This window comes from Papilio machaon, chromosome 8, assembly GCF_912999745.1.
Source record: "Papilio machaon chromosome 8, ilPapMach1.1, whole genome shotgun sequence".
In the NCBI taxonomy this organism is placed as follows: domain Eukaryota; kingdom Metazoa; phylum Arthropoda; class Insecta; order Lepidoptera; family Papilionidae; genus Papilio; species Papilio machaon.
Window position 1 is genome coordinate 54,966 of NC_059993.1, and position 25,660 is coordinate 80,625.

General features: G+C 48.1%; 3 protein-coding genes and 1 long non-coding RNA gene across 5 annotated transcripts; 1 reads left to right on the forward strand and 3 right to left on the reverse strand.

Moving 5' to 3' along the window:
- Positions 1-254: 254 nt before the first annotated feature.
- On the forward strand, positions 255-1,682 carry LOC106721283 (transmembrane protein 138). 2 transcript variants are annotated; one of them, XM_014516195.2, is made up of 4 exons: positions 255-546; positions 949-1,021; positions 1,136-1,307; positions 1,382-1,682. In XM_014516195.2, the coding sequence occupies exons 1-4, from the start codon at positions 419-421 to the stop codon at positions 1,486-1,488; spliced, it is 480 nt and encodes a 159-aa protein (XP_014371681.1). In that variant the 5' UTR covers positions 255-418; the 3' UTR covers positions 1,489-1,682. The 2 variants fall into 2 exon arrangements, with proteins under 2 accessions (XP_014371681.1, XP_014371682.1); XM_014516196.2 differs by lacking the exon at positions 255-546 and adding an exon at positions 567-722.
- A 134-nt stretch (positions 1,683-1,816) lies between these two features.
- LOC123721211 lies at positions 1,817-2,513 on the reverse strand. The gene is made up of 3 exons (XR_006756178.1): positions 2,432-2,513; positions 2,190-2,357; positions 1,817-2,064 (listed from the first exon to the last, which is right to left on the reverse strand). It is a non-coding gene; the product is annotated as an uncharacterized LOC123721211 (long non-coding RNA).
- A 625-nt stretch (positions 2,514-3,138) lies between these two features.
- On the reverse strand, positions 3,139-13,269 carry LOC106721262. The gene is made up of 21 exons (XM_045679037.1): positions 13,037-13,269; positions 12,284-12,478; positions 11,736-11,867; positions 11,092-11,226; positions 10,537-10,649; positions 10,076-10,261; positions 9,850-9,958; positions 9,431-9,503; positions 9,097-9,250; positions 8,215-9,031; positions 7,923-8,127; positions 7,437-7,654; positions 7,213-7,364; positions 5,888-6,506; positions 5,090-5,703; positions 4,826-5,009; positions 4,556-4,742; positions 4,203-4,439; positions 3,905-4,091; positions 3,491-3,634; positions 3,139-3,325 (listed from the first exon to the last, which is right to left on the reverse strand). The coding sequence occupies exons 1-21, from the start codon at positions 13,079-13,081 to the stop codon at positions 3,139-3,141; spliced, it is 4,893 nt and encodes a 1,630-aa protein (XP_045534993.1). The 5' UTR covers positions 13,082-13,269.
- Positions 13,270-16,621: 3,352 nt separating this feature from the next.
- On the reverse strand, positions 16,622-24,976 carry LOC106721298 (zinc finger protein 1). The gene is made up of 4 exons (XM_014516215.2): positions 24,667-24,976; positions 19,467-19,693; positions 17,021-19,085; positions 16,622-16,889 (listed from the first exon to the last, which is right to left on the reverse strand). The coding sequence occupies exons 1-4, from the start codon at positions 24,791-24,793 to the stop codon at positions 16,696-16,698; spliced, it is 2,613 nt and encodes an 870-aa protein (XP_014371701.2). The 5' UTR covers positions 24,794-24,976; the 3' UTR covers positions 16,622-16,695.
- Positions 24,977-25,660: the final 684 nt, after the last annotated feature.

The window sequence follows — 25,660 nt, forward strand, 5'->3', positions numbered from 1 at the left end:
CTACCTATGATCCCGAAATTGTATACGGATCCCGTGGGATACATTTGATTCCCACATTTGCTGATAACGTCTTTATTCCGCGCGAACGAAGTCGCGGGTAAAAGCTTTTACTATATATTCTGGTACTATAATGACAATGCCCAATTAATGTTAATTTTAAAAAGTCTATGAAGTATGTATTCATGCATACTCTTTGAGTATCATGTCAGATGTCTGTGTTCTGATCTGGAATTTGTAATCTGGTTGATCTGATGTCAGTGTCAGTGTTGACATGCTTGGTCTTAGTTATGTACAACATAGTCCGATCATTCTATTCTAAAATTAATAAATAATTAACGATGTAAGCCGGGGTTATGATCCGGGGTTAATTAGATAAGATAATATTCAATTGAAGTTAATTTTTTAAATACTTGAAGTCATGAAATTGTCGACACCACGATACACCTTTTGTTTATTAAGTCAACTTACTTTTATGTTCTGTGATCTTATATTTAATTGTATTAGTTTGTTTCCAAAGAGCCGCGATGGATTACTTGTGTTATTTATGTATGTATAGTATCTCTCAGTTTTATTAAAAAAAAAAAATCGGGGCAGGTTAGTTTCCTGCTATTTACAGTAGCAGATGCCAGCAACAACATCTGTTGCAAAAATAACCCGGCTCGAGCTGTGAAATACCACGACCATACAGAAGTGGAAGCAACTCCGCGTTTCATCTGACGAGTGTACGTACCGGAGGCTAATTTTGGTCCTCTTTCCCTTTTCACCCTTTTCTTACAAGGAAAGGATGGGAATGCATGTGTGGACTCATACAAAGGGGAAATACCCCCCCTATCCCATCGATTAAAGATAAACAATGTAATTCCGGATGTCTATGGGCAGCAGTTGCAGTAAACAATTTTTTAATTTTCCTTGATTTATTAAGGTCCATGTTATTACATTTTCTTGCAGATTTCAAGATCTATTTTTAGTTCTCTCCATCACTATAATGCTGATAACATTTTTCTCCACATATTTATTTCAAGTAAGTATTGTTTGTTAATGCTAATCTGCTTTTATTGTTAATTAAAGAAATAATTTTAAATAGGAAAAAATTAAATCAACTTTGTCGTTATTAAAAAAACAATGTACGGTTGAGGCGGGCCTAGTGGAGGTGTTGGTGCGCAAGTTCCGTGCGGCGGGCGCCGTGGTCGTGGCGTACGTGCTGGCCAGCGTCGCGCTGCACGCCGTCTGGCTGCTGGAGAAGTGGGCCGACCCCCGGGCGGTCTCCACCCCACTTCTCATTGTTTTGTTCACCTTGCAAAGATGTTGTAAGTATTGCTTCTTAGACAAATTTATAGATTAAAACTGAGTGACAATAATAAGTGGTATATTGTTGTGTCAGTGTCCCCGTGGTACTACTTCTGGTACAAGCGCGCGGCGCTGCGTGTCGCCGACCCGCGCCTCTACGAGGACGTCGACTGGATCAGTTCGCAGCCGCCGCCGCGCTAGTCGCCTCCTCAATTACATAACTTGTTCACAATCAAGTTTTTCCTTTGTATTGTTGTTGTCCATTGTCTGATGCTATGTAGATATTGTCTTATGTCAAAATTGCAAAAGTGTTACTTGTGTTCTCGACTTGCATCTCAATCTTGATCTCAATTAAAATTAAAAAACTTATTAATATGACAAATCGATTTAGAAAATGGAGCTTGTTGCACAACGTAGTGATCTGTGTCCACTTTGTCTGATGCAATAAGTAATACTTTGATCTCATTAATATTATAGTTGTTATTGTCAATATCTATTATTTACAAGTGATGTGAATTAATAAAACTGATTACTCTTACAAATTTTTATTTATTTTCAATGTTATAAACGACCCAATTCTTTCAATATTCATATTATGATTTAAAATTAGCGATTACTGTACAAATATTACAAATAAATTGAACATCTGTAGTTGTCATAAAGCGAGCAAACAGCGCGTGTGTGTGGTCGTCGGCGACTCCCGGCGACTCCCGGCGCCTAGAACTCGCTGCGGCAGAGCGGACACGTGGGCGCGCCGTGCGTCTTGAACCACTTGCGCTGCAACAGAGGGCGGGGGGCGGTGAGCGGGTGGTGGGCGCGGCGGCGGGTCGTGGGCGCGGCGGCGGGCCGGGGGCGCGGCGGGAGGCCGGGGGCGCGGCGGGAGGCAGTCGGGAGGTACTCACGAGGCAGACGCCGTGGAACTTGTTGCGGCACCGGGGGCAGAGCGCGGCGGGCAGGCGGCCGGTGGTGGGGTGCAGCCTGTAGTAGCAGACGCAGCACTGGCGCGTGCTCTCGATGCGGCCGTTCATTGCGCGCACCCACATCTTGAACGTGTTGTACAGCGACCCGTTCTGCAACACTCGCACGTTCTCTGCGCGTTCCGGCGACACGCGAAGCGAAGGTTAGAAGAAGGGGGAGAAGGTACCTGGTAGGCGAGGTAGACGGTGAGCCAGTGCGCGTCCGCGGCGGCGGGGCGCAGCAGAGCGGCGGCGGCGGCGGCGCACACGCGCGGCGGCACCAGCGGGTGCGCCTCCGAGAACTGCACGCTCAGCTCCAGCGTGCGCTCGTCCAGCTCCAGCCGGCAGCGCGCCGAGCCGTCGCTCAGCACCGCCACCTCCGCGTCCCGCAGCGTGTGTGCGCGCGCGCGCAGCTCGGCGAGGTGCGCGTCGCGCAGCAGCGGCGACACGCACAACGCGACCAGGCGGCGCACGGCGCGCGACTCCCGCGCCCCCAGCGCGCCCCACCACCCGCGCGCCTCCGCCGCCCCCGCGCCCCCCAGCGCGCACCACACCCCGCGACACGCGAGCGCGCCCACACCGCGCAAGGAGCACACCTCTGTCACATACCATTACTTTGTGTAGTTCATTTACTTATACTTACTATGGCAGACTTACAACTAGAAAGCAACAATATCATAACAAGATAGTTAACATGCAGCTAATTACAAGTCTACATTTATAGCATCGACTTCATCATCGACCTGCCCTTATCCCTATGTAGTGTCGGCACAGTATGTACTGCTCCTCCATACATCTCTATCGGCCGTCATATCTGAATATTATAGCATTGACTTAACTAATCTAATTCTTTGTGGTAGTGTTCGGATTTTCGAAGTATCCGCGTATAAAATGATTACAAGTGGGAACGGTGGTCACCTCTGAGAGTGGGGTCGGGCGTGTGGAGGAACATGTGGTTGTGGCGGGCGAGGACGGCGAGCGCGGCGGGTCCCGGCGGCGCGGCGTCGTGCGCCAGCGCGGCCAGCGGGCCCGGCACCAGCCGCAAGCTGGCCGCCATCAGCCGCTCCGCGAACTTGCCCTCCCTGTCTCGTTGCGTTAATATCCGTCAAGCCAAGATACAGAACGACGATCGCGTCACACCCTTCCATATCAATACTACACTATACATATATACGAAAACGTTTGCATTGAATAAAGCAAAAAGTGGTGTACACGTGTAGCGAGAAACAAAGAGATGTGTCGCCGACCTGAAGGCGTCGACGTAATGTACGGCGAGGTCCTGTCTCGCCAGTCGGGTGAGCTGGTGCACGGCGCTGTGCAGCAGCAGGAAGGCCACGACAACGCGACCCTCGCCCGAGTGCGGCCTCGGACCCTCGCTGCAGCACAACAAGCTGCGGGAACATACATATTGTACTCACTGACACTCGCCAAGTCACACATTCTGGTAGACCACTGAACAGGTGCGCGGCCCGCTGACTATATTGCACATTAAATCTTTAAAATTAATAATATCGGAATGTCTGTGTAATATCACACAAAAAAAAAGACATTTTACAGTGTATTAGCGTTGCTTTTGTTATAACGAACACTGCGTGATAAAAAAAACTAGATGTAGTTTAAAGTATAGGATCGTAAGAGTATTATTGTATATGTCGGAACACCTGCGTCCAGCGAGTGCGGGGACCAGCTGCTCCTCCAGCCGGCGCAGCGCCGCCTCGTACTGCGTGCCCGCCAGCGCCGGCCGCGTGCGCCCCCCCGCGCCCTCCCCCGACTCCTCCTCCCCCGCGCCCTCACCCGCACCCTCCGCCGCGCCCTCCCCCGCCGCGCTCCACTCCGCCAGCAGCGCGGCTGCAACTCACAAACATCTCGTATCATTATCATCCCAGATACACTTTTTACATGTCGATTTACCTCACACCCTGTATGTACAAAACGAATAATAATAAAAATATTCGGCACCGTCAGTTAAGACGAGCGGCTCCGCGAGCACCCGCAGCAGGTTGTAGGCGAGCAGCAGATATGCGGGGTGTGCCGCCGCCGCCAGCGCCCGCTCCGCCGCCCGCGACACCGCCGCCGCGCTCAGCGGGCCCGCGCGCGACTCCGCCCCCAGCGCCCCCCACTGCAGCGCCCCCGACACGCGCCGCAGCGCGCACAGCACGCTCGTCTGCGCCACGTCCACCTCCTCCCCCGCCTCGCCTGCACCCAAACAATGCAAGACGAACATTTTTGGAGAACAAAAAACTATTTTTTTATTTTAGAACTTAGATTATTCTATCAAAGTTTGATCACGATCTCAGTGCGATGCGACTCACGGAGGACGTGCAGTATGAGGCGGAAGAGGTGCGCGTTGAGTGCGGGCGCGAACACGTCCGCCCACTCGCCCGCCAGCGCCAGCACGTGCGCCCCCGGCCGCCGCCGCTCGCTCTCTGACCGCACGCGCGCCGCGAACTGCTGCACCGTCCTGAACAGGCGCAGCGCCGACACGCACACCAGCGCCACCTGCACAACACACCGCAACACTCGCCATACTCGCCACTGCGGCACACGGCACCGCCACACCGCACCGCCACACCGCACCGCACCTTGGTGCAGCCCCAGGCGGCGGCGCTGAGGTGCAGCGACTCCAGCAGGCCGGCCAGCGTGAGCGTCACGAAGTCCCAGTGGTGCGCGGGCAGGTGCCAGCCGCGCGCGCGCACCGCCGCCTCCAGCAGGTCCGCCGCCGCCGCGCTGCTCACCGCGCACGACCACCCCGCCGAACTTATCTCTCTGCATACATCGACATCCGGGATTACCGTTAGAAAAGAACGATTCGAGAACGTTCTTCTTTTCGATCGAGAGGCGGATACCTGTCGGTGAGCAGTATGTCGGGGTGCGTGCAGTGCAGCTCGAGCAGCGGGTCCAGCGAGCAGTCGTGCAGGGCGGCGGCGGCGCGCTCCGCGAACTGCTCGGCCGCGCCCGCCTCGCCCAGCGCCGCCAGCGCGCTGCGCACCGCCACCAGGTACAGCGCGCGCAGCCGCTCCTCCCCCACCCCCTCCACCTCATCCTCCGCCCCGTCCCAGGCGCGTCTCGAGTCCGCCTGTATCGTATTCATCAGTTTACCAACACTTGCACATTTCCCCACAAGGCGACATTTTAGGTGGTTTATGAGAATGAAATATAATTGAAAAACCTGCAAGGTGTGGAAAAATCCCCCGCCCGTGACGATTTGCGTGAAGTCGTCGAGGTCGATGTGGTGGTGGGCGGGGTTGAGCCAGCCGGGGGCGGGGGCGGGGGCGGGCGGACGCAGCGCGAGCTCGCAGCGGCGCCGCGCATACGCCCAGTAGTAGCCGCGGCGCGCCGCCCGCTCCGACAGCGCCGACATCAACTGCTGCGTCGTTTCACTCGAACTCTCCGCTAATATGTCGTCGACGACTTGCTCGAGACGTTGTTTAGTTTCCTCGATCACCTCGTGGCCGGACCACTGGAACATAATACATAGTACTCATATTTTATTACTTTAATAAAGTAGTAGAAGTATCTAGAAGTTAGATTTTCATCTTTTTGTTCGAGTCAATCGGCAACAGCATTTAAACACAATTTTATGACAATCAAATATGTGACAAAACATGACATGACAATAAAGAGCGAGATACGACATGACTCACAAAGACGTAGCCGTCCTCGAGCGCAGTGAGGAGCGCGAGGTCGTGCAGCGCCGCCAGCAGCTGCTCCAGCAACAAGCGTCCCTGCAGCAGCACGTGCCCCGGCGCCGCGCGCGCCCGCAGTGCCCGCAGCAGCGCCCGCAGACACAGCGCGCGCAGCAGAGCACGACGCGCGCGCAGCCGCACCTCGCCCGCCTGCAGCGGCTCGGCGCGCCGCGAGCTCGACTCCGCGATCAACTTCTTAACGAGGGCGCTGTCGTCGTCGAATGGGCAGTTGATGTTGCCCAGGATGCAGTCGATCTTCAACGCGCAGTACTCCAGGGAGTTGTCCGGCGGCGCCTCGCACGGCGCGAACAGGAGCCGCGCGAGAACTACCACGGCGGGCTCGGCGGTCGCGGTGGGCTCAGGGGTCGCGGCGGTCACGGTGGGCTCGGCGGTCACGGTGGGCTCGGCGGTCACGGTGGGCTCGGCGGTCGCGGTGGGCTCAGGAGTCGCGGCGGTCACGGTGGGCTCAGGGGTCGCGGCGGTCGCGGCGGGTGCGCTCGACTCGTCGTCCGGGACGAGCAGGTCGGCCGCCATGTTTGCGATGTTCTCGATCTCGTTTACATCTACATTTTCTAGTCTGAAATAAAAAAATCAGATAAAATATGATTTTTTATTTTGTTCAATTCCAACAATTCGTTTTTATGAAATTCATTTCCTTAATGTTTAAATGAGTGTTTGAGTTAAACTTAGATCCGTTTGTAACAGTATCAGAGACGTCAGCGACAACAACATCTGTTATTCTTGAATAATGTTTTAATATTAATGTTTTGGAGCCCCCCCCCCATGTTTGATGATTATGTAACAAAGGTATGTTCTATAAAGATGTGTATGTAAACAAATGGAAACCACTAGTTCATAATGAGTAATATCTATGAATGATTTTTCTACATCTTACTTCCTACTAATATTATAAATGTTTAGATGGATGTTTGTTCGAAGTTATTTCCGGAACTGCTCAACGGATCTTGATGAAATTTGTCACAGACTTAGAATATAGTCTGGAAGAACACATAGGCTACTTATTATGTTTTTTTTTAATTTCGAGCGTACTAAAGTTTACGGAGTCAAAAATGACGTCAGGATTGCAATAACATTTGTGTTGCTAAAAAACATATATATTTGACGTTGGCCGTCGGTTACCCATTTTCTTTCGTATTTCTTAATAATTTGTTCTTTATTAAAATATAGTAATTTGCAGATTAATTGGTTTGTTCAGTTCAATATGTGTTGGAGTATTGTGCGTCCTCGGAGCCGACGTCGAATTCCCGGTGAAGTGTACGTACCGCCGGTCCAGGTGAGCGTGCAGCACACCCACCAGGCGCGCCCGCACGCGCTCGCCGGCGCCCGCCCCCTGCGCCCCCTGCGCCCCCAGCGCGTCCTGCCACGCGCAGCGCGCCTCCGCCCACGTGTCCCGCGACAGCCGCACGTCGCCAAGCTGTCACACACACGCACGCTCATATCTTGTCTTGTTTCATTTCACTAGATTAGGTGACGTCATAGGACCTACGGGCACGTGCAGCTGCAGCGCGAAGAGCGCCTGCGCCAGCTGCGCGCAGTGCGCGTTGCGGGCGGCGGCCAGAGCGCCGCACAGCTGCGCGGCGGTGCGCACGCGCCGCTCCGCCGCCTCCTGCTCCGGCCCCTCCTCCCCCTCCCCCACCACCAGCGACACGGCCTCGCAAACTTGTTCCACAATCAGTCCTATTGTTTCGTCGCTAGTTATACTTTCTGAAAAAGTAGGTTCAATATTTAAGAAACAAAATAGTGTTACAATTAAAACACCTTTCATAGTTGTGAAGACGTGCCGTGTCATGTACAGTCAGGGCTCCTTGCATTCACCAAGGAATCGGATAAATAATTAAGTTGCAGTAACATTAGTTCTCCGCCATCTCACGATTATTTTTAAAATGTTTGTCTTCCGTCCGCGATGAAACGAAACGATTGAATAGAGATTGACATGATTTATCGTCGATGAATTTAAAAACCGAGAGCTCACCTCCCTGAGGGTCGTGACCGACGCACTGCAGCAGCAGCTGTGCGGCGGCGGCGTCGGGCGCGTGCAGGCGGAGCGCGCGCGTCGCCAGCGCGAGGAGCGCGCGCTGCACGCGGGCGCTGCGCAGCCAGCGCCGGGCGGCGGGCGCTGCGCAGTGCGGGTGCGACACGCTCAGATACAGGCACCACTCCATCGCGTCCGGCGACAGCTGGCGGAGACACATACATCACTCGCCGCCGGACACCTTACAATAATCAATTAAATCATCCGGAACGAGATTAAAGTGGATAATTACCCGGTCGAAGGACTCGAACACCTCGTCCTGCTCCTCGTCGCTGAGGTGTTTCAACAGTAGAAACACTATGTCGAGGAGCGGCCGGCCGAGCTCGGGGTCGTCCGTCAGCCGGTCGCGCAGCACCCTCTGGTACAGGAGGTGCACGGAGGTCGCGCCGAGGCGGGCGGCCAGCGCCCCCAGCAGCGGTCCGCTCTCGAACTCCGCCAGCAGCGCGTGCAGCGGTCGCAGGAGACCCCCCGCCGCCGGGCGCAGGAACAGCGCGCAGGTCCGCTCCACCGTCTCCTCCAGGTGGCGGCGGTACCTCTCGGCGGCGGCCGCGTCGCACCCGGGAGCGGGGGCCTCTTCCCCCTTCGGCTCGATATCCGCGTCGCCGGCGAATTTGATGCCGTGCTTCTTTTTCTCGTCCTGACCGAACGCCGTCTTGAGGCACCTCAGGAACAGGACTTGGTCGTCGGCCACCCTCTCGAGGTCGGCGGGGTCGGCGCCGGCCGCGGCCAGGGCGAGGACCTGCGCGGCCAGGGCCTCGCCGACGTTCCGCCAGCAGGCGACCAGCAGGCGGTCGCTCGCGTCGTCTCCGCGCCGGAGCCAGAAGGCGGTGAGCGCGGCGAAGTCTGCGGCCGAGGTGCGCAGGAGGGCGGCGCGCGCGAGGCGGTCGGGCGCGGCCAGCACGCGCGCCAGCCACGCGCGGTGCGCGCGAGGCACCACCTCCTCCGCCACCTCCGGCTCGTGCTCGGACACGTGCCGGAGGAGGTCGGCCAGCGTCCGGATCCACGCTCGTCGCTCGCTCTTCGAACTCATTATACTTTTCTTTTCTAATCTGAAAATAAGACAACATGAGTGGCGTTCGATCGACTCCGGCGCTGACTCCGGCGCGTTGCTCACCCGATGAACATGGAGTTGAAGAGGTCGGTGTAGAAGCGTGCGGAGCGCGTGTCGGCCGGCAGCGCGGGCAGCAGCGCGGGCAGCAGCGCGGGCAGCAGCGCGGGCAGCAGCGCGCGCAGCAGCTCGCTCAGCCGCGCCGCCTCGCCCCACCCGCCTGCGCACATTCATCTTATTGTAATCGCTGAATAAAACAGATTTATAATCGATACAAGAGGAAGGACGCGATGGAACGGTAACCGATATGGAATCGACGTATGACATTTCCTCCTCCGGCGAGGCGGCTAACGTTGAATAATCGACGTCGACGGTAAATTTGAACGATGACGTCGCTCACCATTTTGGAGAAGTTCGTGCATCCTTTTGACGAGGAGTGTGACGTCCTTGTCGTCCGCCCACACGCGCCAGTCCTGTCGACAGACATACAAACACACGTGTCAGAGAAAGACCGACATAAAAATAATTAAAAGGAGTGAGGCCGACTGAGGAAGTGAAGCCGCGCCTCTCAATCTATACGTCACTTATGATTATTGTTGCACTGACCTGCGCGTTGTGTACCACCAGCAGCAGTGCGGCCCAGCGGTGTGGCGCGTCGGCAGCGAGTGTAGTCGGCACGGCAGTTACGGCGGGCGCGGCGGGTGTGGCAGGTGCGGCGGGCGCGGCGGGTGCGGCGGGCGCGGCGGGCGCGGCGGGCGCGGCGGGTGCGGCGGGTGCGGCGGGTGCGGCGGGCGCTGCGGGTGCGACGGACGTAGGGGCCGTGGGCGGTGGCGTTAGCATCGCGCGCCACGCCCGTCGACTGCAGTCGACGTCCACGCGCGCCCCGAACCGCGCCCACACACTGCCCACGAGCCCGTACCACGCCGCGCTGCATACAAATACTCTATCACCGCACAGCCCAAACTACTGACGGGAGGGTTGACATTTTGCATAGATATTTGTGTACGTGCGTGGGCGAGCACTAAGAAACTTGTAAAGCGCTGACCGCACGCGGTGGTCGCCGGAGTGGGCGAGGGCCCAGAAGACGCGCGCACGCAGCAGCGGCTGCAGCGCCTCCCACAGCCAGTCGGAGCGCGCGGGCGGCAGCGCGGCGCCCAGCAGCGCCAGCGCGCCCAGGCTGCTCGTCACTATAAACCTCCCATGCGCCTTCCTCTCCTCCTCCTCCTCCGTCCTGTCGTTTTGTTTCTCGATTATTAACTCGTAGATGATTCAACTGAGGCGTGCGACGGCGCCACTACAGATATTGTCACCTACTTAACATTAGGCGCATAAATAAATAGAAAATTATTTACTTGGGATGACTTCTATGCTTATGTACGAACAACTCAAATATCCAGAAGGATAAAACTTTAGTCTCGTCACCGCGTTTTCTTAGATTTTTCTTTGAGAAGCCAGCGGCCGCTCAAAAAGTTTGTAAGAAACATAAATGCAGTGTTACAGCCTCACTTGAGAAGCAGGCGGGTCTCGCCGCCGCTGCCGATGTTGTCTCGCAGCACGCAGATGATCTCCTCTCTGCAGAACGACATCGCCTCCCCCAACTTCTCCTCCGGAAACGTATTCTGTTTTCGCAAAATTGTTATTATTGTTACATGAGAATGCTCATTTACAATTACCGAGGGCAGCGCCAGTGCTTAGACAACGAGCGGGGTGTGGGCGTGGTGTTACCATGAGCGGGGTGTGGGCGTGGGGTTACCATGAGCGCGGTGTGGGCGTGGGGTTACCATGAGCGCGGTGTGGGCGTGGTGTTACCATGAGCGCGGCGTGGGCGTGGTGTTACCATGAGCGCGGTGTGGGCGTGGTGTTACCATGAGCGCGGTGTGGGCGTGGTGTTACCATGAGCGCGGTGTGGGCGTGGTGTTACCATGAGCGCGGCGTGGGCGTGGTGTTACCATGAGCGCGGTGTGGGCGTGGTGTTACCATGAGCGCGGTGTGGGCGTGGTGTTACCATGAGCGCGGTGTGGGCGTGGGGTTACCATGAGCGCGGTGTGGGCGTGGTGTTACCATGAGCGCGGCGTGGGCGTGGTGCCTGGCGGGGCCGTGGTCGTCGCAGGCGGCGAGCAGCCAGGCAGGCAGCAGACGGCGCAGGTGTGGCGCCAGCTGGCGGCCGGCGCGCGCCGCGAGCGCAGCCTGACACACCTGTATACATACATTTGTAAACTACCTAGATTTAGCTTGTTCTTAATATCTTCAATAATAATACCATTATGTTAAGACGTAAACCGAAAACATTTTAGACTCTTTTAAAAGAAATTGCTCGAACTCACAATCTTCAGGTGGATCGTAAGTTCGTATGGGGAGCTAGCTTAATTTTTTTTTTTCATATTTTGAATGATTGTAAAATTTCGACCAATGGTTAGTCACTAGTCGTATTTATGCAGGGTTATTTTTAGGTCTCCGGCATGTACACCGGTCAGACGATTTCACTTCACCCCAGTCTTCTTTAACTATCAGAACTATCCAGATATAATAATACTACCTGTCGCCCGCGACTCCGTCTGCGCGGTTTAAAAAAAAACTTAGTAGCCTATGTGTTCTACCAAACTATGATCTACATCAATGCCAAATTTCATCAAGATCCATAGAGGCATTCTGGAGATCCCTTCAAACAAACATCCATCCATCTTAACATTAGTATGATAAATGACCTGTGTATACTCTCGAACTTTACGATCCACATCCACACTTAGTATAGGATAAAAGTGAGCCCAGGCGGGCAGAGCGGCCACCGCTTCCTCCGTGCCCCTTTGCCTGGTCAGCTCCAGCAGCTCCTGCAGCGCCTGCGCATAATATGATAGACAAGTATGTAGTGATGAGAGATTTAGATAGGAGCTGCAATTTCCTATTGTGTAGTCTCAGATTGGGGTTGACAAAAGCTTTCAATATCAAAAAGACACAATTCTGTGCCATTATCGCAAAAAAACAACCCTTTGTTGTAGATATAAATTTTGAGGGCTCTCCCCTGGTTGGTATTGGTATTCTCGGCATTGACATATCAATTGACATTCAGTTTCTCAGTCACTTAGAAGACAAGGTCAAGCTAACCTACAATCAGTGTGCACTGAATCCTCTCAGGTATATTAATGCTTTCTTATGAGTTACATTCTAATTATCTCTCATCTCTTATTTAGCCTTCATTTCAATAAGTTAAATAATTCTTGCTGCCTTTAAATACTTTTGCTATATTTAAACATACCTTAGTTTTAGTTATGGGGTCTTTTTTATTGAATTTTTTGAAACATAAAGCATATTCTGTGTTAAGGCCATGCTCAATATTAACAGCAGCCAGTGTAGGAAAGATGGGTGTCAACGGATTGCCAGTTATTCCAAATATTGCTGAATCCTTTGTGGAGCTAATGAGGAGTTCTGCACTCCGCCCACTGCTAGATGGCTGAAATTAACAATTTGAACATTTATATATATATATTTTGATATAAACATATAGGTTAGGATACATATAAATATTTTGTCTGTGTAAATTTAAACATGACAATAACTTAACTATTGATAACATAAATAACTCTTTTTAAAATTCCAACACTTTGTTGACCAAATGGCAGGTGGGAAACTGTGAATCTCAAATATTGTAACACTTGTATTATTATGTCTGTTCTTTTTAAAGATAACGAGTGCAGTGTGGTGTGGTTCTGTGCAGTGTGGTGTGGTTCTGTGCAGTGTGGTGTGGTTCTGTGCAGTGTGGTGTGGTTCTGTGCAGTGTGGTGTGGTTCTGTGCAGTGTGGTGTGGTTCTGTGCGGTGTTTTGACTACACACTAGGAGAAAACCGACCATATAGCAACAGGAACCAGCAGGGGCCGCTTGTTCAAATAAATGTAATAGTGATATTGGCAACCATCAGCCATCAATAGCAATCCATGGGATGATATGCCAGCTGTTTAGACTTGACATTTATTTGTATAAGAATTTAGTATGATCTTTATGTTATACTAACCCGTGCATTATTTTTAGTTCTGTCTTTTTTCGATTTTCCACCCATCGTAAAATTGTTGTGAAATTAGGAAACAGTTTGTAGATGTTATCTATATTATCTTGTTCAGTTTCATTAGTTATAATTGTAGTTGATAAAATATAGGTTCAGAAGCAATTTTTTATTACAGGTTTCAAGAGCAAGACAAGAGATTACCTACAAGAAATAAAATAGAAATAAAAATCACTAAAACACGAAACACAAAATGATATTATGACAGACACGTGACATTGACAAATGACAATTCACAAGACGTAGTACGATATAGTGTTTTATTTTTAATTTTTTAAGGCATTGGATATCGGTGTCCTTTAGCCTGTCTTGAATACGATATAGTTCGTTGTAGAATGTTGCTTTATTGCTACAAAAACTGTAAGAAAATTATTTGCAACTTCATGACCTTAGTAATTTCTTAATATTTAAATTGATAATCCATTATACATATCATATATATATATAGCGTCTGGTCCGAAATGTCCTGAAAAGTAGAACGCCATCCCAGTTATCGGTCAGACTCGCTTATTGGCTTCCATGAGTGTCCACATTAGGCCAGTTGTATTTCAGCGCTGATTTTGAGCACGACTGGCCTACTGTGAACGGGGTATAAATGACAAAATTTCCGCTTCGCCTTCCTTCGATAATTGAGTCATTTTATTGCCTCAATTCATCTTTGCGTAGTTCGGCTGCAAGACCAACAATTTCTGAACCATGCTTAATTTAATGCATTCATTCAATTAAGTTTTTATTCATACTTTTCGTGTCAAACTGTTTAGCAGCTCGAGGTTATATTTCATGCTTTTTCTCTCAAAAATTGAGAGTTTTTCTACTCGTCGTCTCTGTTTGAATATGTTTAAAAGTTTAAGGAAACTACACGGGGTAAATAAATAAATACTCACAGGTTTTTGCATTGAAATGTCGATATATATATATTTTTAATATTCATAAATTCAATATACATTATAATATCAAGTAAAATGAATTACTATAATTTATATAGGCAATATTTTAACACGTTTTAATCTATATGTAAGTTTAACAATCTAGAGTGCTCAGTGTAACAAGTTTGGGGGCGCGGGGCGCGGGGCGCGCAACGTCCTCTCCTCTCTCTCTCTATATATATATATATATATGGCATTAGGAATTCACGTTTGCTTAAAGTTATCACTTAATCTATGCATTTACGAGGAAGAAATACTCTGCAATATTACAAGTATGTATAACTAAACATTGCCATAGTACATAATGCCGTTAAATTTAAAAATATTTTTTCCTTGTACCTAATATAATTAATTTGAACGTTTTAAACTATTTTTGGCACAGAACTTAAAACCTTAACGATACTGACGACGCGGACGGGATGACTATATTATACAAAAGTCCACGTCCTTTTTACATAATTATTCTTTGGTTTGTCTAGCCCACCGGTAATTTAGAATAGCTTACAATAAAATTATAATAAAATATGAAATAGTTCAAACAGATCTAATATTATGATATAAAATGAATTACATGTATAAATATATTGTAGTTGTAGAGCGTTTGGTTTGGCCACAGTGTGGAATAGTGACGCGCAGCGCCGTACGTTGCGCAAGCGCACGCCGACCTCGCTTCACCGTCTCAAACAGAACCTACTAACTATACCATTATACAATATCTGCTATATGTTACGTAATTCGTTGCGTAGAAACCTTTAAAATTAACTTTATCTACTTAAAATTACACAATACAAATAATCGTTAAGTGGATCTTAAATGTATTCGCTTAGGAACTTTATGTTCTGCCATACTGGTGGAGTGTTCGCGTGTCTCGATACGTGCAACTAGGTATTTCTACTGTATATACTCGATATTGCTTTTTGTTCATAAACATTGATCGAAAAGCAACAAAAGTATCAACTTTTATGAATTTGCACAATAAATTGAATTGGTAAGACGGAGATGTTTTGTATATATGAATGAGAAGAGAGATCTGTATGGAAACGTGGTGGGGCGCGGGGGCGCGGGGTGCGGGGGCGCGGAGTCTCGTAGCAAAGGTGCAGTATGATCAGTCAGGGTCAGAAGATGACATGAGAGTAAAATTAAGTACATCTTTCATTATAATGAAAAATTGTCTCGTACATTCCGCTCCGATGTACAGATAGTATATAAACGTATAGAGAAATCACGAACTACGATGAATCCTACAATTTATCAGTAAAACCATGGATTTATTAACTGGGTAAGATAAGTAAGTACCACAAGTATTTGGTAAATCTTAGGTTTTACTAAAAAATCCTAAGATCTCAGGATTTATTTAGGACAGTATGTATTCTACAAATACCGGTAATACCTAACATTAGTTTAGATATATGTACCTATATTATCCATAACGTTTTTTTATACATAGGTATATAATATAATAAAGTATGTAGGCACGATCACAAAAATTTAAATTATAATTTTCATTATATTAGTTAAAATTGAAAAATGTTATTGTATTGATGAGACGGCCCTTATTGTCACACTTTGTCTGTCGTCCTCCGGGGGGCGCGGGCGGTCGCGGGGGGCGCGGGCGGTCGCGGGGGGCGCGGCGGTCGCGGGGGGCGCGGCGGTCGCGGGGGGCGCAGTGCACACCACGTGACATGCACAACGTACACACGGAGACGTTACAAGCGATTCTATTTACACATAAAGTAGTTTATATACAATAATAATGTAATATGTACAAGAAACGAGAACTAATCTTTGGACTAAGCGAGAGTCTGTAACACAGCAGAGATCCCACACGAGTATTATGGTCTGTAACACAGCAGAGATCCCACACGAGTATTATGGTCTGTAACACAGCAGAGATCCCACACGAGTATTATGGAATGCTTTCAACTTAAGTAAGATTGTATCTAGCTAACACTTATATCTGCTACTTTATTTTAAGTTAAGACAAGCCTAAGTTTACTTCTTAATCATTTTTAACAACAAAATATAAATTTCTAACCCCTTGCCAACATACAAGAAACATTTAATATATTCTTATACATTTTCAAATACTGATTTCAAGATAAAAGTACCATGTCAATATATCTATATCTAGTTTGTAGATCAAAATCCGTGGACTTTGTGTACTTGTGTAGTACGTATATAGTATATCGTAGTTAAGATGAGTAGTGAGTAGCACACACAACGAAACAGTTATTGTTTACATACACATTAAATACCGACACGATTGGACCAACAAAATATTTGTTCGTAAGTTCTCTTATGTATGTACATACAGTACAAAACAGAACATATTGTACTTACTTAGTGATGAAATAAAAGTTGAGGAGAATTATGTACAGGTACTGGTCTTTGGCCTCTTCGCTCGCAGCGACAGCTACAGCGAGTCTAACTACCTATATATTACATCTATATGACGTTTTATATTAACATAGTAAACATAATTTGGTAGTAGCACGTTGTCTTTGGCTCAGTTACGCAGACGCGGCGTGACATGACAACACGCTCGCTGACCATCCACTTTACTTACACAACGAAATACCGAGCGAAGAATACTTATTTATTTATTTATCGCTTGGTCACCCGTTGGCTGCGTGCGCAGGGGGCGCGACGGGCGCGACGGGCGCGGGGGGTGCGGGGGGCGCGGAGCTAATCCCTGTAGGGCTTGCAGATGGCGAAGCGGTGGTTCATGTGCTGGCTGTAGGAGCCGGAGTGCGAGAACTTTTTGAGGCACTTGCAGCACTGAAAGGGCTTCTCGCCCGTGTGCAGCCGCTTGTGCTCCGTCAGGTGGTGCTTGTGCTTGAACGCCTTCGGGCACTCCTCGCACTTGTACGGCCGCTGACCTGCAACACGCACGCCTTGCGTTACACATCACACACGACTCTTAAATTAGCGGAAAGAACATTAACTCGTCTATGCAAATTAAACTGAAATCTTTTATCGTAAACTAGTAACAAAGCGAAATATTACCGACCTGAGTGCTCGTACTTGTGCCGCGCCAGAGAACTTTGCTTGACGAAGGTCTTATCGCACTGGTTGCACACGAATTGTCCCTCCCCTTCTTTCAGTTCGGTTTTCATTTTTTTCTTGAGTAACGCGGCGTCGTCGTCGAAGTCGGCCGACAGCGGCGCCTCGTCCCAGGCGGGGCGGTCGGCGCGCTCGGGCCGCTCGTAGCCCGGGCTCGGCGCGGGGACTCGCACCATGTCGTTGTATTGCAGGAGAGTGCCCATCGGTATAATAGGATTTACGGACATCTTCTTGGGGTAGATTCGTTTGTGTCCGAGCACTATTTCTGTCGGCGAGGGCGACACCATAAAATCTGAGAAGGAGGAGGAAGAGCAGTTGGAATGCGGGTAGCCGGGGGCGGGGGCGGGCGCGACGAGGCCTGGCTGCACGCGCAGGGGCGTCGTGCTGCGGGAAGACTTCTGGCTCAGGTTGACCGCCTCCTCGCAGTCGGAGAGCGCGCACGTGCCGGGCGTGCCGGGCGTGCCGGGCGTGGCGGGCGCGCTGCCCGGCGACGACGGGCTCGGGCTCGACGCCAGGGACGGACTCGACTTCTTGGTCGACAAGTCGAGCGGTTGATCGGAGTGGGCGACCGGTTGAGTCATTCTTCGCACCCTGGCTCTGTTGTTCTGGAACCACACCTGAACCACTCGGTTATCCAGACCTATTTGCTGAGCGATTTTCTTAAATTCCTCCCGATTGGGTCGAGAGTTCACCGCATAGTATTCTTTTAAAACTTGTTGCTGCTCCTCGCTCAACGCGGTTCGCACTCTGATCTTTCTATCCGTATCGTGTATGGACATTTTGTCGTCGCGATCCTCCCGCGTCGTTGTCGTGTCGTCGTCGTCGCTGGCGCCGGCGCCGCGCGTGCTCGCCTGCAGCTCGGCCTCCAGTCTGTTGAGCGCCACCGTCTCGGCCACTTGAGCGGCGAGACCTTCGTGTTTTCTGAAGAGATTTCCGCACACTAACCTCTCGTGCTCTACTAAGTCATTTTTGTCTTTAAAAGACAGACTACATTTATAGCATACGAAGTCGTCGACGATCTCATGTTTTACCGTAGGCCCGGGTGAAAACGGTGGCTCGAGGAACGTTCCATCCGCAGGAGATCCGCTCTTCATTCTCTCCGTAAAAATATTTTCAGTTTTTCGTATTCTTGGCGACGTTGTGAGATCGTGTTCACTATTATCTAAAATATTTTTGGAGTCACAAATCGAATCGCGGGATCGCGGCCTATATTCATTTTCCGCACTTTCATTTTCTCTCTTAATAGCTACCGATTCCTCGTCCTCTATATCCATGACGAGCTCCGCGCTGCCCTCGGATCGTTTATCATCTTCCTCTGTGATTTCTTCTATCATGTCCTCGGGGTTCGCCGCGAGAGGACTGCTTAATTTTGGATCAATAACATTCTCTATTTTTCTCTGATGGTACTGCGTCGAGGCTATTCGCTCGAACAGTTGGCTGAGGGTTGAAGGAAAGCTGTAGGGCGCAATGCCGGCCGCAGGGCTGAGGGGCACGCCGCCTGGCAGGTAGAAGGGATTGAGCGCCGGCTGGGGGAGGGGCGCGCGCGGAAAGTTTTCTTGCGCTGACATCGAAGCGAAGAAGGCGGTCGCGTCGTTGTACTTTGGCAGCATATGCAGGAACGAGCCGCCGTTGGGCAGCAGGTTGTTGTTGAGGTGAGAGGCGACTAACGCACTCGCCGAGGCGCGCTTCCGCGCGGGGCTCCGGTTGGGGTTGAGCGCCGGGTTGTTGGGTTTGATTCTACCCATCTTCAGGTTCATAACGAGGCACTTCTTGGAGGTGGTGTGGCTGGAGTAGGAACCGGAGTGGGAGAACTTCTTGCCGCAGTTGGCGCATTCGAAGGGTTTCTCTCCGCTATGTATGCGGAGGTGCTCCTTCAGGTGGTGCTTGAACTTGAACGCCTTGTCACAGTCGTTGCACTTGTACTTGCGCAGTAGGGCGCTCTCGTCGTGGCTCAGCATGTGCCGCTGCAGCCGGTACACGTTCTGGAAGCTTTTGTGGCAGATCTTGCAGGTCTGTACAACAACAAATACCATTATTATTTTGTAAAATTCTCTAAAGTACATGAACCGGAAATCTAAATAAATCAGAACAGTATCAAATTAGATAGATGTTTTGTATTATATAATTCAAAAGCGTTACGAGCAACTCAGCAGAGCTGGTTATGTCTGTTACTCTCCCTTACATATAATATTTTGATATATTTATTGCTGATCTAACACTTTTATACTCAATAATGAAGCTAAAAATAAATTGTGAGGCCTTCTAGATAAACTAAGTTTCAATCGTTCATAAGATATCGGGGAATGACAAGGGCGGGGACTGGGTAGAGGATGGGGCAGCAAGTAGCAGTGGGTCGGCTTGAGCAGGCGAGTGAAAATGACAAGGGCACTGACATATTGCAGGGTATCCACCTGAGTGCTGGGCGCGTGCAGCGTCTCGTGGCGCTCGAGCTGCGCGCGTGACGGGTAGGCGCCACGGCACTGCGTGCAGCGGTGCGGCCCGCCGGGGCCTAGTGGCGAGCTCCCGCGTTCCTCCTCTTCCTCTTCGCCCTCCGCGCCACCGCGCGCTCCCACGCCCGAGCCCACGCCCGCGCCCACATCACCGCCTCCCAGCGGCCGGACTGTGGACAATAAATACTTATATTATTCTATCTCTACTGAACCATCTCTTTCTCCTACACCAGTTTATTAAAGAAGTTGTTGTTAAACAAGATTTGATCACAGAGCATGTCGTTCAATAGATGACATTCGACAGGTATTTAAAATTAATTAAAACGAGTTCGATTAACAGCGGTACAATAATCAATAAATTGCAATAACCATTTGCCGGTTTTAACAGAGTCCTGTAACACACGAGGCAATACTGATTGCCACGGAAAATGTAAACCGGTTCCCCTCCGCGTCACTGTAACGTGACGGAGGGCACTACAATTATTTTGTGGATAAACCTTCCAAATGATCGAGTTCGTTATAATTTTTGGAATTATGCTGATCCTTACTTGTTTTTTGTCGTAGCTATCTTTGCCATATTGGTTGCCATGGTAACGTTATCCTATTTAATTTGACAATGACATCTATTATTGATGGTATAAATCGACAAGCGGGAAAAAAACAAAAATCTTTAAGTGAGTAAAAAACCTAATAATAATGTATTTTTGAGTATATATTTTTATTGCAAAATAATGATTACAAGATTAATAAATGTGACGAGTCCTGCACAACAAACTAGAGAGCTATGCGTTACCCGCTGGGTAGGTAACATCAGCTCCCGCTTGCTGCAGACGGCCGCGGCGCGGCGTCGGGACTCGCTTTCGCGTAATAACGGTAACTCTCGTAAAATCGTAAAATCGAGCCGCGCTGTAAATCATACGTAATAAAGAGCAAAACAACGCCGCGACGTATTAATTAGTGCGGCCGCGTCCGCCGAATCCTCTGCGTATTGAATTTTAGGAAATATGAGGTCGTAAAGTGCGTGCTGCTGCCGTGCGTATGGCGGAGACAACGCGGCACATAATGCGCGCTTGCTCTAGCTCTAAGGACTTTTAGAGAATTTTTAGCCGTAACTTCAAACTGTATGGCGGACGTGAAGTGCTGATCAACGCCGACCGCTTCAAGGGTACCTTCACCTGTTTGTAGCAATAAATATTAGGTAAAACTTGTTGTGGTAGTGTTTTTTGTGAAGAAAAAGGTTCGCAACTAGTCGTTGTCGTCATCGAATAATTGTACGTGAGTATCAGACGTTGTTAATTGGTTTAAAATTCTCTTATATATATATTAATAAATCAATGCATAAAAGTAATTTAATCATTTATTTACTAAACAACAAACATAAGTGTAAACTTTAATTTAAAATCATTATCAAAGTAATATCAGTAAAGCCTGTCGCCGTTTATCAGGAATTTGCCTGATTTTTCAACAAATGTTATTGAAATGCTTTATTAAAACTTCAAGATTGTAGGCGTTATTTCTTTTTTCATACATCATTTTTTTTCCAAGAAATTAATTTTCATAATTTAATAAAACTGCAATAAGATAATAATCGGATAGATTAACACTGTCATTTACTGAGCTGAACGTTAGTAAGATTATGAGATTGAATAATTACATTGAACTTTGTCATGCTACTCGACAACAGATGGCGCCACCAGTCTCATGCAACGTCATAGAATCTGTATATTTTCTACAAATGTAAAACTTTTTGAAAATAATCTGATGATTTGTATTGCAGCTTGTTTGGGTCAAAACTTATAATTGTGGTGTGCTGTGTGGCACTCCCATGACAGTATGTAGGCAATGAGTTTGTATAGAACATAGGGATATTCTAACACGATATGAAATGTGACAGTAAAAGTAATACCTACGTATTAATAAATATGGAAACAAAGGTACAAGTGGTGATACTGAAATGTTGATATAGTATTTACCTTTACCATTATAAGTGACTAGACTCCAGTCTGACAATTCATTTGATAATTCAGAAGAGTTGGGTTGGGTTATAATAGTAAAAAATGTCGCGATTTTTGCTTTTGAATTACAATACAAATAAAATTGTTTCTTTCTATTCTTCTATCATTCTTCAAAATCAAATATTACTAATATTATAAATGCGAATGTTTGGATGGATGGATGTTTGTTACAAGGTATCTCCCTAACGGTTCAACGGATCTGGATGAAATTTGGCATAAATATATGAAACAGTCTGGAAGAACACATAGGTTACTAATGAAGTTTTTTGTTAAATTTCGCGCGGACGAAGTTGCGGATGACAAATAGTAAACAATAAAATTCAAACCGAAAATAAAAGTGTTGACAAAAAATAACTAAGTTAAGTGGAATGACTTTTTTTACAATTAAGTTTGCGATAAACAAATGTCGATTAAGTTCAGTATTAACTGTGATAGAAAAACAATTTAGATACATCATAGGCGTGAGTTGTTAAACTAATTAGCTCAAAATGCACAACGTAATAGGTATAAAATATTACTTATAGTTTACGAAACTATTATTGCCTGCCACTTTCGTTGTTATGTTTCATTTGTACTAAGTTATTAAAGAAATGAAAATGAACGATCAGAATACACATGGTACATTACAATTAGGATGTAGAGTCGGCAGAAGGCGCTGCAATCGGACTTTAGACATAGTTTTGTTACGTCCACATATGTTCACCTTATAGCCTTTTTATACGTAATAACAAATATTAATGTAATATAATTCATAGTGATAATAAGCGTATAAAGGCAGACATGTAGCTAGGGCCAGCGCACACGGTCGCGTGTGTAGGCGGGGCGGACGGCGCGGCTCTCGGCCAGCGGTGAGCGGCCCGAGCGTGTCCGCTCACCGCTGACAGCACACGGCGAGCCCCGGGGACTGCGGGCTGCGACCATCGCAGTTCCCACACAGCCCTCTACTTTAAAAACATATACTTTCAATCGTTTCTTATCTCTAGTATCAATGAAATACTTGCGCTTACTTATGAAAAAGAAGATATTTTAAAATTCAGTGTAACTAGCTCTTCTTGCGTTCAGCGCAATGTATCTGATGTAAATGATAAAGCTTGTAGATCTCAGTGGAAACGTAAACTAAAATAATATTGAAACTTCCAATAGCCACATGGCCGCATGCCACACGTATGCCACACGCATGCCACACACGGCCACGTCGCATCGTCTGCAATAACTTTTGTTGCATTAGCACATGATCTTTATTTTCGCGTCGTAAAATGCGCCGAATTTGTCATGTTTAATGTCCGCTTTCAAAAACAATTTAAAGATGTAGTCGTGGGATATAACACGACTGCTGACATTTACTTATCCTCCACGGAATTTTTATTTTTCAATAACATACCTACTATTCTGGTTCTATAAAAAGACATGATTGAATTAAGAGTAATACCTTGTTTTTCGTACATTAGGTATGTGAACCAGCATTACATATTGAAAAAAAAAACAAAACCCTAAATCTTACTAATATTCTATAAAATTATTTAAATCTTACTAAGTGCGAATGATGAATGGATGGATGGATGGATGTTTGTTTGAAGGTATCTCCGGAATGACTGAATGAACCTTGATGAAATTTGGCACACGTGTAGAACATAGTCTGGAAGAACACATAGGCTACTTATTACGAGTTTTTTTTAAATTCCGTTCGGACAGAGTCGCAAGCGACAGCTAGTTATTTATAAAGTTGGTATCAATATTATAAGTAGGTTTATACCAAAATTAACTATTTTTGCACGTAGATGAAGTATGAAAATAGGACGAGATATTAATATAAATTAATTTTTCCGTACGAATTAAATAAGAGTCATTTAATCAGAATAAAATTGTAGCATTTTAAACCAACGTCGGTGATGTCCGCTGCTGGGCAATTGTATTTACTACATTATTTGCGTGCAGGAGAACACATATACATTTGAAGAACACTTCCTTGTTTTATGAGAATGAAATGCTATGAGCTGTGAGCTAGGTAGGTCAAAGTTGTTCAAACATCGATTAAGGAGTTATTAGACTTGTATTTGTCCACGTTAATGAATCCGTTAATTTTGTTGACACGAAGCAAATGCTCAGTGAGGTGGCAGCGGCGGCGATAGCGGCAGTGATTAGGATTCAGCAAATGTTTAGACAAACAGATGATAATTGTAACGAGCGTCGCGTCGCTAATTAGTTTGATTTTTATAACGTGTCGAGGAATGTCATGTCGTGTCGTAGCGGCGATCTTTCAGCATGTTTAGGTCCGTTTCCAAAAGTTTTGTAAGTTACGATATATTGTAATTAAACACTTTTCATAAAAGAAATAGCGCTTAGTTTACGACAACATCTTAAATATAAATAAGTGAAGCTCATAACTACACCGTCTTTGTAACAAACGTACGTGTTCCGATTGAAGTAAACATTTGAATCCTCCGTGTAATATTATAAAATGTATGTTAACTTTCGTCCTCTAATCTTGATTGATTTTATCTATTAGTAAACTGCAAAACAACGAGATCTATCAAACAAGATATTCTACATGTCACAGTCTCTGTACGGGAAGAAAATCAAAAGCACAGGCCGGTGGTGGCCGCTGGTGCGGCACCGGCTCGTCGCCACCTCATCACCACCTCGGCACCACCGCGGGCAAGCGGCGCTCACACGCGAATAAAAAAGCGAAGGAAGAAAAAGCAAATTAATTAAAATAACATAATAATGTTGGATTTAAGACGGCAAAAGCAGCGCAGTCCCCCCTCGACGTCGCAACTTTGATTCAAGTGTGCGCGTACCTGTGTCGAACTATGCCGTGCCGCTTCCCTCACAAGTGCACGACTCTCATCTCGGAGGAAGCGTGTGTTTAATGAAGAGTTACTACACTTCTGTATCTGATATTAAAGATGTGGGACAATTTACAACTGAGCTGATTCAATTTGATGTACTCAACACAATGGCGAGCTTACTTCGTTTTTTTTTAAAATTCGAAAATTTGATGTTTTTAAGGAAAAGTTAAACGTAAAAATAAAGTTCTATACAGGAAAAGAGGGGGTGGTCGCGGCCGAACAAAAAATAAAAATAGGTATATAAAATTGCAAATAAAAAGGAAAGGAAAAGAAGCTTACTGAATGCGGCGAGCCTGGCCGAGGTGGTCGAGGTGGGGACCTGCTTACTCCGCATGTCGGCCAGCCAGCCGGCCGCCAGGCGCTCGCACCAGCCGCCCACTCCCATAAGCGAGCTGTGCACTTTCATCAGCACGTCACGTCACTGCGCCTCCCGCGCCACTCACTCCGGCGCGCTACTCACGTCGGCAGGCGCCCCACACGTTGGCCAGGCTCCACAGGCGGTACGAGTAGCTGTCACCATAGCACCCGAACATCTCATCGGTTCTCGCGACCATGGCCCGCGCGCGCGGTTACGTGCGACGATCAGCGCGGCGCGCGGCGGAATGAGCGCGGCCCGCCTCTCGCCCCGCCCTGCGCGCGGCCGCTGCCCCGCCGCCCGCCGCCCGCCGCCCGCACTCGCCTGTCCCCGCGCCCCGCGCCCGTCCTTCAGCCCTTACACCTCTACTTAATTAGTGGCGACCGTCGACCGTCGGTCGCCGCCGTCCCCGAGAGCTGATCTTAGCGCCATCGCTGGCCGCGTGAACGACGGACGGTCAGCGAGCGCTCGCCACAGAACACCTCGACGTTGTTTGTTTACGCGCTACGCTCCACCTTCCCGCGCTACCTGTCTCTATCTAGCGACATGCTTCATGATAATCAAACTCGCGACCGCGGCCAAAACCTATTCTATATGACGGTGTTAATCGAATCAAACTTTTTCTTTTTCTTACGATACTGTTAGGCTGAAGTTTGCTTTGTATGTAATTTGTTTCCAAACAAACTTAATTCAATCATGACAAGTATTGTTTTATCGAGTTATACAGTAATCAATATAAAATCAACAATTTTTACATGAGTTCTACAATCAATGAAATCATATGATAAACCTGTAGATCGCTGCCAACACTAGAATAGTTTAGTTTAGCTTTTTGACACTAGATGGCAGTAGATGTATTTGGAGCGGCAAAACTCGCTTGTGTTTGTATTTCAAGGAATTGTTGTGCATATTGATGTT

Bases quoted from the DNA above. Each gene is read 5' to 3' on its own strand.
- LOC106721283 (XM_014516195.2), top strand. From the start codon at position 419: ATGAAATTGTCGACACCACGATACACCTTTTGTTTATTAAGTCAACTT. The intron at 1,022-1,135 runs GTAAGTATTGTT...TGTACGGTTGAG, and splicing joins TCTCCACATATTTATTTCAA to GCGGGCCTAGTGGAGGTGTT. The intron at 1,308-1,381 runs GTAAGTATTGCT...TTGTTGTGTCAG, and splicing joins GTTCACCTTGCAAAGATGTT to TGTCCCCGTGGTACTACTTC.
- LOC106721262 (XM_045679037.1), bottom strand. From the start codon at position 13,081: ATGGGTGGAAAATCGAAAAAAGACAGAACTAAAAATAATGCACGG. The intron at 11,868-12,283 runs GTATGTTTAAAT...TATTATGCGCAG, and splicing joins ACCCCATAACTAAAACTAAG to GCGCTGCAGGAGCTGCTGGA. The intron at 5,010-5,089 runs GTATCCGCCTCT...CGATGTATGCAG, and splicing joins GACATACTGCTCACCGACAG to AGAGATAAGTTCGGCGGGGT.
- LOC106721298 (XM_014516215.2), bottom strand. From the start codon at position 24,793: ATGAAAGTGCACAGCTCGCTTATGGGAGTGGGCGGCTGGTGCGAGCGC. The intron at 19,694-24,666 runs GTAAGCTTCTTT...TATTGTCCACAG, and splicing joins GGCCAGGCTCGCCGCATTCA to TCCGGCCGCTGGGAGGCGGT. The intron at 19,086-19,466 runs GTCAGTGCCCTT...GTTGTTGTACAG, and splicing joins AGGTGGATACCCTGCAATAT to ACCTGCAAGATCTGCCACAA.